At 43.9% G+C, this 14695-nt stretch overlaps 1 protein-coding gene across 1 annotated transcript in view; it reads left to right on the forward strand.

Moving 5' to 3' along the window:
- Positions 1-1346: 1346 nt before the first annotated feature.
- The window catches only part of GPM6A (glycoprotein M6A), a 248491-nt gene continuing 235142 nt past the window's right edge, over positions 1347-14695 (forward strand). The window contains exon 1 of the mRNA XM_030830005.2: positions 1347-1503. Within this exon, the coding sequence (XP_030685865.1) occupies positions 1500-1503 (4 nt within the window). The 5' untranslated portion in view covers positions 1347-1499. The remainder of the gene's footprint in view (positions 1504-14695) is intronic.

Raw genomic sequence — 14695 nt, forward strand, 5'->3', positions numbered from 1 at the left:
AATATCTTGAAATAGAGCCTCAGGAAATAAGAAGTAAGTTGTCTGTGGCGATCCAAAAGCTGTGCTTATGAATTAATCTCCAAACATTCATCATTTATCTTTCTTGGACCCAGGTGTAAGTATTATGCTTTGCTGCAATCACGGCTCACGTTCGTCAGTTTCCAGAACGGTGATGCATTTCTCAATGGTACGTTGAACCCTTTTAACTTTTATCGACTACTTCCCTTCCCCACCCACAAGAATAACTTTCTATTTCCGTTTAACTGAAAGGCATTCACGGCATCCTTCCAGGAGTGTGCCTCCTCCATTACGTGAGAAATAGCTGTGCAAACGTTTCTGTGCCGTTTTAATGATATGCTCAGCATTTCTTCATGTTTTTCTGCCAAACGTGCTCTGAATTATTTTTCGTACCGTGTCTTCTCCATTATTTAGCAGTGTTCCTCAAGGTTGGTAACCATGCACTTCACTTCATTCTTCTGCTTGGTCATGGCATAGATCTGTATACTTTAGGGTGTGTCCTGTACGAAAAAGGAGCTTGCGATACTTTGGGGACTGACTTACTGAAATAACTTCTCCACTATGAATCCTGAAAGAACTAGGCCAATAGCCCAAGGAATTATATAATTTTTTTTTTTTTTTTAGCTTGAAGGGACCTTAGAGATCACTTTTTCCAGATCTTTCATGTTACAAATTAAGAAACTGAGTCCCGGTATGTTAGTAGTAGAGCCAGAATCACAACCGATTCCTCCCACCTGGCAAGCCCAGCGCTTTTTCAGCACTACCTACTGCTTCTTGCACTGAGTCATTTATTTTCCAGGTGACTTCTGCATATGATGATGATGATGATGATGATTGTGTGTGTGTGTGTGTGTGTGTGTGTGTGTGTCTTTTAGGACTTTATAGCTTTACCAGGTTACAGAAACAAATTTATTCAACAGAGAAGAAAGAAGAGAGACATAAATTCAAGGGAGAATTTTCTCTTCCTATTGCCTTAATGTTGTTGTTAAGGGAAAAACTGGAATACTGAAAACAAGAGAAGATTTTAGGGAATGTAGAAATCATCCCATCAAACTCTTCTGGAAAAATCTTTCCTGGTCTCCACATTGGGGATGATTATCTCGTCTACCCGGTTGTCCGTGGGGCGCTGAGACGGTGCGGGTGTGTAATGTGTGTTTAACGTATGGGGGGCGGGGAAGGGCGTTTGCACGTGGCTCGCCCGGGCCTGAGCAGGGAGGGGAGGGGAGGGGAGGGGGCCCGTGGAGGGGGGCGCGGCGGGAACCGCGAGGCCACAGCCAGTCACCCGCGGCGCAGGTGGGAAGAGGGAGGGGTCTGCGCGGCAGCCGCGGAGCCGGGAGTCCCGGGAGCCGGCGAGGCTGGGAGGGGCGAGGCCGTCACTCGCCGCGGCGCGCGGAGTAGGGGAGGCGCGCGGAGCCCTTGGCCCCGGGCTGCGCCGGCCGCTTGCGCTCCGGAGGGGCCGCAGCGAAGGCGGACGCGGCGCCATGGGTGAGTGAGGCTCGGCCTCGGGGGCGGGTGTGGCGGGAAGAAAGTGGGTGTCGGTCGGCCCCGGACTGCGTCCCTCCTCGCCTCCCCCGTCCGTCTGTGGACTTTTCCCGGGCGCCGGGGGAGGGTCGCGGCCCGGGGGTCGCCGCGCGTGAGCGGCCCGGGGTCGGATAAGGAGAGTCGGGGGGCGGGGTGGCTGTCCCCACGTGTGCCACGTTTCAGTGTGCGGTTCGGCGAGCAAGTTGAGACGGGGCTCGAGGAGTGGCGACGTCGTGCACTTTCCATTCGCCCAGGTTTGCGTGCGGGAAGGCGCTGGGACGAGGCGAGTTGGGGACCCTTTCCAGCCCGCGCCTCAGCGGGCCGCCACCGCGGCACAAAAGGCTTGACGTGGAGGCTGAAGGCCAACCTGCCTCCAGCAGAGCTGGGCCGGTGGCGAGGGACGCGGGCTGTCCGTCCCGGCCCGGGTCGCCGGGCGCTGGGGCGCGCGCCGCTCCGCTCAAGTTTCTAGACGGGGTCCGCCCGCTTCAGAGCTGAGCTGCTGCGGCTGCAATGGCCCGGGGAATGTGGGTGGGCGGAGGGGGACCGGGTGTGAACCCGTCGGACCGAGCGGAGCCCGAGGAGGCGGCGTCCCACGAGAAGGCTTGGGAGCCGAGCAGGGCGCGGGGTCCGGAGAGCAGGCGTCACGCGCCCTGCAGAGGCGGCGCGGCCCGTCCCGGAGGCCGGAGAGAGCCCGGCCGTGCCGCCGCTCACGGTTACGGATCAGCGACCCACCGGCAGCCCGGCTGGCTAGTCGACGCCAGCGTTCTCGTTTCTTCGCGTCCGAGCGCGTTACGCCCCTCCCCCGGCCTCTCGCTTGTCCTTTGTTGTCAGGGATTTCTTCCAGGGTACAGGAGGCCTTTGGGATTGACGTGCTCGGGTGGAAATTCCTAAGTTCCCACAGGCTCGAGGGTTAGGGGACGCTTTGACTGCTAATCGGTGCAGTTCATAGACGCTGGCCAACTTGGAAGAAAGGAAAAAAGAGAGAGCCGAGGACATTTTTGCCTGTGAATGTTAATTGTGGTCAAGACATGTATAGTCTCTTGCGTGATTCTGGAGAAGTTTTAGAAAGACCCATTTTTAGGGCCTTTGAATAAAATAGTGTTGCAGATGATCTGCAGGAAGAACTGTCTTTAAAAGTTTTCTGAAACGGAAGGAATATTTTCAAGTTAAAAAGGAAAGATAAAACATTTTCCCAAGTATGGCAGAATGAGTTTCAGGCTCTTCCTTCCTTCCTTCCTTCCTTCCTCCCTCCCTCTCCCTCCCTCCCTCCCTCTCTCCCTTCTTTCTTGCCTTTCTTTCTAAATACAGGGGCATATAAACTCCTGTTAGACTAGCACATAGAGGGAAAAAGCTCTCATAAATGGAAAACCAAAGTAATTGACTTACATAACCCATCCATTTTACTAAAAACTTTTAAGATGCTATTTGGATCCAACATAAAATCTCTAGAATGACATTTTTGCCTTTTAACCGTAAGCTTGAGTGGACTATCTATCAAGGGGTAAAGTACACATAATTTTGCAGTTAATTATTTCTCTAGGTTGCATTTCCAAACTATAATGAAAACAGTTGGTCTTGGCTTTTACCTCAATATCCTCGGGTAAATTACACACGATCCCAGGTTACAGGAGAGTGTTCTCCGGGACAGGGGGTGGAGTCAGCACCCGAGCTCTTCTGCTAATCCTGAGCTTGAAGACTTCTCTGTCTTACCTGTAAACGGACAGATACCTAAAATTTGTCTCTTCCTTTTTCTGCCGGGAGTGGACTACCTTTTCCTACTGTAATCAAGGTCACTAAAAACTCGTGTAGGGGTCAGATGGCTAGTAGGAGAGAGTGGGTAGAGGAAGCAGGTGAGAATCCAGAGGTCAGGGAAGTAGAGAAAGGAACAAGTGGGTGGCTCTAGGGTGAGAGCATGAGGCCAGCACTCAGGACAGTGACCCAGACACGCGGTCCACAAATAGGAAAGCCAAGGAAGGAGCCGAGGGGGGCCGATGAGAGAAAGAAGGAAGGAAATCTGTCCAGAAACTAGAGAGAAAACACTTGGTCACTTAAGGTCATCTCTCTCTTCTTCTTTTCATTTACTTGTGAAAAACACATTACTTAGAACGTCTTTTATTTAGAGGTAGTAGGGGGGTGAGGGTTTAGCATTGGAGTCCAAATTGCTAGGATAACGGGGAAAGCAGTGTAGCAGAATGCCTGACTATGCCAGCAAGCTGAATCCATCTTTCTCTGGTGTCATGACAACTGAAATTTATCATTTGAAAAAAGGAAGATGGTGCTATGGGAGTGAATATAGCAATCAATTCTTGCTTGACTCAGAAGAAGAAATCCATACTCTAGCATCGTGGAAGAATGAGAGTAATTGGTTAATCAAATATTCTGAATAATTGATAGTTATTTATAATGCACAAGGCTAATCCTCAAAAAAAAGAAGTTATTTGCGAAGTAGGCAAATTGAGATTTTGGGATCCCTTGCTTCCTTCCTTTCATGTATTTTCTTTCCTCAGTGATGCCTTCAGCTAATCTAGGTATGCAACAGGCTTTCCCTCTGCACCTAAATTTTGCTCTCGAGAAAGGATGTGATGAAGCATTTCATACTGAAAAAATGCAGGACTGACTCCTTGCTAAGAATATTTATATTTTAGCTGCAAGGTTAACTTTAACCCACATGGTCTCTAATTATGTAATTCCAGTCTCCAGTGTGAGATGGGTGGGGGGATATTTTATATTTCTCCTCTAACCACGTCACTTACGTAGTTCTTTGTTTTATCTAAAAGGTGATGTTGGACATTATTTAGTTCATTATTTAGATATTATCATGGAAAGTTTCATGGAGGGAGTGGTATTGAACCTGGTGATATTTGGATGGATGTGAAGGATTCGGGAAGAGGTGTTCTAGGTAGAATAATGGGCCCCTAACCCAAAGCAGGAAGGAATTTGGGGGAGCGGAGCAGTAAGACATGGACCTGGGTTGACCAGATGGGACTTGATTTTGGAGAGCCTTCAAAAGCAACCAGAGGAATTTAGAATTTATGTAAGAGGAAATAGAGAATCATGGAATGTTCTTGAGCAAAGAAGAATTGTAATGAACTTGGTGTTTAAGGAAGATAAATTGAGCAATGTTGTTTAAGACACAGGATAAATTGGAGAGGACAGAACCAGTTGTCACAGTAATCCTGAAATGACATGGTACATGTCTAGTTCAGTCCTAGTGGAAGAGTGGCGATAGTGGAAATGGAGGGGAAAAAAGATAGATGAATGATATTTCTAATGAAAAGTCTATAAAATTAGGAAATTAATAAAGAAGAGAACGAATAAGAGGTATTTTCTGGAGATTTGAAACCTTGAGGATTGGGGATATAGTAGGTCCCTTGATAGATTATTTAAAGGATAAAACAGATGGTTTCTTTTCTGGATGCTTTGGACAGAAGATTAATTTCATTTTTGAAGTGTTAGTTCAAAAATGATGGCTAGACATCTAAAGACGAATGTTAGTAGATTGGAAACATACAGTGAGAAATTAATCAGAGGGCAAGAGCAAGAAGGAAAATAAAAGTTAGAAGGTCACCAATCTTTGTTTTGGTGAGAGGTAAATCCATATAATATATGAATTATCTGTTCGGAGGCAGGAGTATAGGGAGGTGGGTCGAGGGAAGGGGAAGGAGGATAAACACTGTTCGCTGGAAGAGAAACATCAACTACATAATGTGTATCAATGCCCTAAAATTAGAACAGTGAAATGTGACATCTTTAACATTCCATGTTAGATCTAGGAGTCGGGAAATTTTGACAAGAGGAGAACATCAGACAGAAATATTTTGCTGTCATTCAATTTCAGTCAAAATGGACTTAGTTAAGGATCTGTAAAATTATTTGCAAACTTAGGCCAAGAATAATGAGACATGGTATTGTCTTGAACTCACACTTCGTTTTTTCAGGAAAATATGACCCCTAGAGGCAGTTGTCAACAAGGTACAGAGAGCCAAGATACGAAGTAGGAGAAGCAAATGATGGTCTTTGGGTGGATTATGCAAATCCTGGGGATCCTGTTTCCTCTTTTGTTTGATGAGAGGTTGGGCATGATTCTGTACGTTTATGTAGCTCAGATCTTGATTCAGTAAGACTTAGAGGAAAAAACATGGAAAAAGATAAGCTCGAGCTCTTTCCATTAAACAAATCAAGAACATGTTAAAGATGCTGGACTACTGGGCAAAACTTTTTAAGGGTTAGTTGGCCTCTAGTACGTTATATTCCCTAGAAAATTATAAACGTCTGATAGTCTGAACCTGAGCAGAGAAAGATGAATGTTCTGGTTATCTTCACTGCATAATAACTGTCTCCATAACTAGTTCATTAAAACAACAGTTTGTTGTTATCTCTCATGGCTCTGTGGACTGACTGCTGAGCGGTTCTCATTTGAGGTCTCCTGCCTTGCAGTTGTGTACCTGCTGGGGGTTCAGGCATCTGAAGACGTGATTGGGCTGGTCGTCTAACGTAGCTCCCACCTGTAGCTGACAGCATGCTGGCTGTTGGCTGGGACTTCAGGTGGGGTTGCCTCCAAGTGGCTTGGACTTTTCACAACATGGTGACTGGGTTCCAAGAGGGAACAGCCCTAGAAAAGTGTTCCAAGAAAAAATCCGGCAGAAGCTGCAAGGCCTCTTATAACCTAGAGCATCTTAGGTCCCCATACGTCACTTCAGCTGTATTCTCATGGTCACAAAAATCATTCAGGACAGTCAAATTCAAGAGGAGGGGCATTAGACCCCCTTCCTCCTGATTCCAGGAGAGAAGGAGGGAAGGAACTGAGGTAGGCAGCTACTTGGTCTCGTTCCTAGAAGAGATGTAAGTGTGTTTCACCGTAGAGACATCCTCAGGTTTGCAACTGAAAATCTGATACAAGTTTTCTGAAACACATATGGTAAAGCATTGAAACTTTAGTGAGAACTATGAAGAAGTCCAGATAGTCACACTAAAGTTTCACAGTGAAACATTTGAGTGGAAATTCATGCCTGGGTGGAAATGTGTTAGTAAAATGCCGGGATAAGCTCTACTCAGAATAATTTCAAATACGATCAACTAATATTTCTTATTTTAATTTAAATTTGAAGTTTCTAAGGCTATTGTAAATTACTGTTTATTTTACTTAAATTTGAGTTTATGTTATAAATTGGAAGGTAGGTCAATTAGCATAAATCCTTTATTCAATATCCTCTTGTCACAATAAACTAAATGTTTTGTAGTGAACTAACTGTTCAGAAGCTTGCTTTATTTTTCAAAAACGTGTTAACTGTACAAAATACGTAATTGGAATTGGTATGGTGCAACTAAAAGTAAGTGTAGTCTTAACTGTACTTACTTTTTGAAAGATATGTTTCTAAATTAAACATGTAAGATTGTTTATTAAATCTTGAAATGTAAATCTCGTTTTGTTATTTTTAATGGGAAAGAGTCAGAGCTGTCATTTATGATACAAAAAATACAGGTCTTTCTCCTAGACAGTCGAAAAACAAAGAAAAATTAGGGTAAATGAGATGGGTTTAAAGTCAGGGACGGAATTAGTTTCAACCTAGAAACTTAGAGGCCTTAAAAAAGAATTAGATTCTGTTTCAACCTGACTGATTTGAGGTCATTCTATTTTCAACTGTTTGACAAGAGGTGAGGAAATGAGGGTAGATGATATGAAGCCACATACTTCGTGCACAGTAGTCATGATGTGGCAGACACACAAAGCCCACATCTCAACGAGAAATAAAGGCCTGACCTATATAACCATTGGAACCGGAATAATGCCTGAGGAGTTCAGAAGGTACTATGACATGGAGTTAAATTCTTCTTTAGTTTGTTAAGATGACCTGTCAGAATAGTCACTCACTACCTCCTCTACAAGGTACGAGATCTACCCAAACTGTATAATGATAGCACAATAAATATCTCTTGCTGTTTCTGTAAGACTTCTTTTTCTAGAACCTCCACGTTTATTGTCTAAATAGAATAACTTAGAGAATACGTTCAGTACTAATTGCTGGGTCCTACTGCCAAGATTCAAATTCAGAAGGTTTGGGCTTGACTGGTGGGCCTTCAGTTCTCACGTGGTTCAGCCAGTGTTGAGGATGAAGCCTAGGACACGCTTCGGGAATTGGCTCTTCCAGAAAGCCGCTGTCCCCCATCAAGCTGGCTGAGCGCCGTGACAGCTGCTGCTCATCACTTGTGTCCTGTCGAGACTTAACCTGATGAAGTCTCTGTCTAGTTGCCCTTTCCTTCCTTACCAGTCACTTCTTAGCCTTAGGATGGGGTGATGCTCTCCAGAGTTTACTGAAACTCTCCCGCTGAAAATTACTAATGATTTCCCGTCTCATGGTTCCAAGGGTAACTTATGTGCGCATAACTCCCGAAGCCGTGTCCCTGGGCTCCAGTGTCGGCTGTCTCCCCCCAGCCGTCCCTCTAGTGCTTCAGCCTCAACGCCTGCAAAACGGAGTTCCTCCTGCCAGGATCTGACTGGTTCCCTCTTCTCTTCCTTTGCCCTCTTCCTCCTCTTTCTTTTTCTTGATGACTCGAATAAACCTGGCCTTGTTGAGCAAACGTCATTAGCCCTCTGGCCGTCCACACTCTCTTGTCCCGTGTCATTGCAGTTGCTTTCCGCCAGCCCCTCACCCGCTCCAGCCTGGACCTTAGTGGTCTTTTCAGTGCCAGTTACTTCCCCGCTTTGGTCTCCCCCATGTGATGATCAAGACACCCCACTCAAGCACAGCTCTTAATCGCGTCGCTGTCCTCCCCAACTTCATTTCCTGCTCTTAGCGCTCATGCATTTTATCCCTTAACCGAAAGAAACTACAAATTAATTTCATCTACTCACCCTCAGCCTCTTCTTACCTCCAACTATTTGATCATGCTCGTTTTTATTACTCTGTGGCACGTCCTTTATTTCCCAGTGGAAATGCAAAACTATTCTCAGCTTAAATATATTTCCTGCATGAAAAATGTCCACTATCTGCCCAGCTTAGTGTTTTCCAAAGCGTGGGATATATGCTAGTGAAATGCAAAGTATTCTTTTTTAAATGTTCGACAAATGAGTTATGATAATGCTTCTTTTTATTTTTTAATATCTATTTATTTCTTTGGTTGTGCCGGGTCTTAGTTGCGGCAGGCGGGCTCCTTAGTTGTGGCATGCACACTCCTAATTGCAGCATGCATGTGGGATCTACTTCCCTGAGCAGGGATCGAACCTGGGCCCCCCGCACTGGAAGCGCAGAGTCTGAACCACTGCGCCACCAGGGACGTCCCCGGTATTTTGATTTTATATATTTCACAAATACTTCTACACTATTTAATATGTGCCATGCACTGTTTACAATGCTTTATAAGTACTTAGTAGTTTAATCTTCCAAACAATCCTATGATGTGTGTTATCATCATCTTATTTTTACACAGAGAGGTTTAAATAATTTACTCAAGGTAACCTAACTAGTAAACAGGCAAGAGGGATTCTGCACTGAGGCCCTCCGGCTCCAGAGGCTCTATGTTACATCACCTTTCCATTTTCGGTGGTTCAAGGACATGGCATTAAATAAAGTTGAATGTTACAGTGATAAAGTTATGCTCTTCTCAATATTCTTTCAATTCTTTTGATTAAGTCAAAAAGAAATCCTAATTTAGTGTTACTGGTTATATTCATTTCACAGCAGTTACCTTAACAGATCTCCCTTTGCATAATACAGGCATCCAGGTTTAAATAAACTGAGAGGTAAAATGGTACTCAAGTCAAAAAAAAGTCGGATACTTAAAGAGTATCAATGATATTTCAGAGAGTTCCCCTTTTTAATAAAGAGAGGGCGGGACCTAGACTTCGAGCCTTTGGTAATCATTGTTTTTAAAATAAGAAATACTGACTTTCTATTTAAGGTAGAGATTTAAAGTTTCATTTAAAATATATTTTAGTAAAAATGTAAATTGTGTTTTAAAATACCAAGTAAAGGAGAATAATGATGATACTTAAATATGGGACAAACCCTATACCTGGAGGCAATTTTGGTCTGTAGAAGTAGTTAAAATATAAGTATTTCAGTAAATTTTTATCCTAATTTATCCACTAATTAGCCATGGAACTTGGGCACTTTTGTCACTCAATTTATAATTGGTGGGGCTTCAATTTATAATTGGTGGGGATAAAACCAACAATATTTATCTTACAGGGTTGCTTCTAGAAAAAAAGATGGGTATTTGAAAAAACTTTCAATGTAATAAATGCTGAGTAAAGTATTCTATTTTTACACATTGCTAGGAGAATCTGGTATGGTAAAAACCATGACTGTGGGGCACAAATGGCTGGAATTTGGTAAGCACTGCATCTAATGAAAGTCTGCCTTTTCTGTGCACTCTCAGTGCCTTACTTCTACATCTGTGACGCTTAATTGTGAATGTGTATTTTCTCCCCCATTATTTGAGGTCACGTCCAGATTCTGAAGACGGCACCTTCCAGTTAATTGGCATAAACACAGCAAACACTCTCACCCTTAAGCTGTTTGTCTAACACTGTTTACCTCACTAACTTAGTAGAAAGTTACAGAAATACAGCATTTGACTCTTACTGATGAAAACTGTATTTAGAATTAGTCATGGCAGGAGACAGGAAAGAAGGCAGAACTGTGGAATGACAGGGTTAGGGCTGTGGTCCTGGGAGGGTTTCAGCACCGGGCCAAAGGCCTCAATGAGATGGGAAACATGAAGGCAAACAGCCCTAGAAGAATCCTCTGAAAACAGATGAGACAGAGTTAGTTCGACTGCAGGAGAGTCCAAGGAGGACAGCGTTTTGAGAAACCAGGAACCTGCCTCATCTAGCCCAACAGAAGGAAGAATAGAGGAATGACATTCCTTTTGCATCGACGGAAAAATCCGTCGATGCAAAGCCCATTGAAGTTACAGTACTTTTAATAAAGGGGTGAAGATACAAACCTGCTCTCATGGAGCAGATTTCAAGGACTAAAAAGAAGAGAGAGGACAGAAGGAAGAAGGGGGAAGAGGAAGGAGAGAGAGAGAAAGAAAGGATTTGGGTGGATCCAGGGTCAAAGAAGATTTTTATCAAGTAGAAAAGAACTGCAAGTATTCCTTCATATTTTAAGAAAAGGGGAGTGACCTCAGGGAGAGGCATAAACCACTGATGCCTTGGAATGTCAGGATCCCTGGGCAACGTCGTACAGAGCGATTAATCACAGGAACTATTTGGTACTACTTAAACAGGGTTTTTAAAGTAAAAAATTATATATATTTTGTCTATAAAAATGAGGCCATTTGAGGATTTTTTTTAAACTTTATTTATTTTTGGCTGCATTGGGTCTTCATTGCTGCGCACGGGCTTTCTTTAGTTGCGGTGAGCGGGGGCTACTCTTCGTTGTGGTGCGCGGGCTTCTCCTTGCGGTGGCTTCTCTTGTTGCGGAGCATGGGCTCTAGGTGCGCGGGCTTCAGTAGTTGTGGCTTGCAGGCTCTGTAGTTGTGGCTCGCAGGCTCTAGATGCATGGGCTCAGTAGTTGTGGTGCACGGGCTTAGTTGCTCCGCGGCATGTGGAATCTTCCCGGACCAGGGCTTGAACCCGTGTCCCCTGCATTGGCAGGTGCATTCTTAACCACTGTGCCACCAGGGAAGCCCAGGATTTCGTATTTCCAGAAATTACCTCAGGCTTCGTTAGGCTACATTGCTCACATGGAATTCATTATATATCATTATTAATATATCATTAATAAGTGAGAGAACTGGTTGATCTATTTTAACATGTAGGTTTGTATTCCTTATCCTGGTAGAATCCTGAACTTTTGAAGTATGTGGCTATATGTGTGTGTGTGTGTGTGTGTGTGTGTGTGTGTGTGGTGGGGGGCGGTTCTTGTTCCTGCATTTTCTTTGATTTGTTTAATTTTTATGTGTGTGAGTACACAGTAGTGTCCTGTGAGGTTGTTATAATTAAAAAGGAATCATTTTGCAAGTGTTAGAACTGGTTTTTTAACCATCAGCAACGTTCTCTGCTGGTGAAGAGTAGCACCATGGTCATGTCCTAGTCTATGAGCCCCAAACAGACACTATTTAAAAAAGAAATATTGGGGCATAAAGAAGGAGGTGACATATGAGAATATAAAATAAAGTATAAAATATAAAGACAAAATATAACTCACTGCTGGCTAATTCCATCTGGGTGTAATATTTTCTTTCAGTAGAAAAACTATGTAAAAGGGAAATGCTGAAATGGAATTGCGTTTTCAAAAAATGCTGAATATTAAATACGCAGTAATATTTATTTTAGTAGACATTTTCTGTTGAGGTAAGTCAGCTATCTACTTCAGCCTAGATTTGAAGCGCAGGTAACAGACATCGGGTATGAAGGGAGTTTTCTGCAGCCCTGTGTCAGTTTTTCTACTAGATAGTACAACAAGGACAAAAATTCATTATGAGGTGCTACATATATGTGTGACAAAGACCCATTATTGTCACTGTTTTACACATTCTTTCCTTCCTAAAGGAAGATTTACAAAGAAGAGTACAATTTTGTTTGTTAATTATAGATAAGAAAGTAAACTCAGGGTGACAAGTCTCTAGAGAAGAAAAATCCAGAGCAACTATTAATATAAGTGCATCATTTGTAAGTAATTGGTTCCTTAGGTATAAATGAAGTAGTGATCACTAGAAAAATTAGTGTTATTAGTTTCAGTCATTTCACAGCAATTACCTTAATAAACGTCCCTTTACGTAACATGATAAATACATCCTGTTTAAATAAACTGGGAGGTAGAGTGATACTCTCAAAGGAGGTAAAAGAATTAAAAATACCAATGATAGCTCATATATTTCATTGAATCATATTAAAGTCATCGTTGTGGCAGAATCATTGTACCTAAGGCCACCAACACTTCCATAGTAAAATAATACGGTGTATTATATACTTGAAGTTATTAGAGAGTAGATCTGAAGCTTCTCACCATAATAGAGAGCTAACTATGTGAGGTGATGGATGTGTTAATGAACTTAATTGTGGTCATTGTTCACAACGTATGCACATGTCATCATGTTGTGTACTTTACATATATACAATTTTGTTTGTCAGTTATACCTCATTAAAGCTGAAAAAATGTAAGAAAGTGAAAAACTAAATTAGAAAAGAGTACTCCTCCCAAAACAAGCAGACTCTTCGACGTATTTTCTTTTCTTTTCTTTGGCTCCGCTGCTCAGAATGCAGAGTCTTAGTTGTCCGACCAGCGATTGAACCCGTGCCCCCTGCTTATCTACTGGACCGCCAGGGAAGTCCCTTAAGTATATTTTAATATTGATTTGACTGAACAAGTATTTCTTTTTTTTTTTTAAATTTATTTAATTAATTTATTTTTGGCTGCATTGGGTCTTTGTTGCTGCGTGTGGGCTTTCTCTAGTTGCGGCCAACTGGGGCCACTCGTTGCCATGCGCGGGCTTCTCACTGTGGTGGCTTCTATTGCTGCGGAGCGTGGGCTTTGGGCACGTGGGCTTCAGTAGTTGTGGCTCGTGGGCTCAGTAGCTGTGGCTCATGGGCTCTAGAGCGCAGGCTCAGTCGTCGTGACGCACGGGCTTAGTTGCTCCGCGGCATGTGGGATCTTCCCGGACTAGGGCTCGAACCCATGTCCCCTGCACTGGCAGGCGGATTCTCAACCACTGCGCCACCAGGGAAGCCCTGAACAAGTATTTCTTAAGGATCAACCACATGCCTGCCCTTCTACACATAATGACAGTGAAGGACGCAGACTATAATTTCTGCTCCAAAAGGATTTATGTATTAATTGGGAGATAAAAAACTCACCCACACACAGAAAACTATTTGATAAAATTAGATAATGGAGATCTAGACTAAATAATAATTGCTAAAAAAAGCTATTGGTCCAGAATGGAAGAGACCAGTGGAAGCTGCAGTCATCAGGGAGGTTTTCTGAATAAGGGAGGGACCTTGAAGAGAACCTGGACTTTCTGTGAATCTGTCAAAAGGTAGGGTGGGAGTAGGTGGGCGTAACCCAGGAGGAGCAGAGGTGCAAAGCCGTGGAGGTGGGGTGAGTGTGCCCTGGGGCCCACCTGAATCTGCTTCCCCTCCAGCTGCCTTGCATGAAGGCTCCTGACCTTTCCACGCTCCGTGACCTCTGGACTGGGCCGTGGGGTGCCACCCTGGTAGAAGTCTGCCTCTGCCGTTCAGGCTATCTGTGTACTTCAGTTTCTAGTTGGCCTCTGCATGCATTATTCCTGCCAGTCCTGTTCATGTATAGACTACGCCCTCAGCTCTTTTGTCCTCTTACTCTGTTCCCCCAGATCTTACCAGCGTGTTGGCCCACGTGGGCATCCCTTTCAAGACTAGTCATTTCCATCCCCGTACCGCCCTCAACCCTGGCTCTCCCAACTCACCCCTGGATTCTGTCCTTAAGTGGGATTTGCTGACTATGTAAATTAAAACCAGTGTCATGCTTAGAGCATCAGTAATATTGCACAACACCAGAGGGTGTGATTCCCATCGCACTCTGTGTGCCCCGAGGGCTTCCTGTTGGGTAGAACACGTGGGAATGGTGCCCGGAGGTGGGCAGAGTAGGGTCTGCTAGTCACAGCATCAACCTTTGTGCTCTCACTCTGTTTCTCCAACTCTGACCCTTCTCACTGGCCTCCTAGAGCCCTGACAGCCTCATTTGCTTTCCCTCTGCTCCAGCCCATCGTTATTTCCCTTCTCTCAGGCATGGCCCAGAGCCCCGACCACTCTGTTGCAAATCTTCTTAATTCCCTTGATCTTTTGTCCCGGAGCCTGGATTATTGCAGCACAGATGGGAGGAAGCCTTCATGCAAGGACTGAGAAAACGGTGCTAGTGCATGATCATGCAGTTGTAGCATCTCAGCCAGGGAGTGATAAAGAAATTAGCAGATTTTGTTACAGATGAAGCAGAAAGGAAGGAAATGTGAGAGATAATGAAAAGAAAAACTATCTTTTTGTCTGTTGAAATACCAACCAGAAGAAATTGTGTTCTGATGAAAGAGAGGAAGAAGCCATCAAGGATGAGCATAAACAGACTGAAAATATTCACAGTTCAGGCAGTTGCCAATTAACTGTATATATCATATCTCAAGTTATTAAATAAGAGGGTGATCTGGTATGACTCCTGTCAACCCAGGGATTCAG

Source organism: Globicephala melas, chromosome 21 (assembly GCF_963455315.2).
Source record: "Globicephala melas chromosome 21, mGloMel1.2, whole genome shotgun sequence".
Taxonomy (NCBI): domain Eukaryota; kingdom Metazoa; phylum Chordata; class Mammalia; order Artiodactyla; family Delphinidae; genus Globicephala; species Globicephala melas.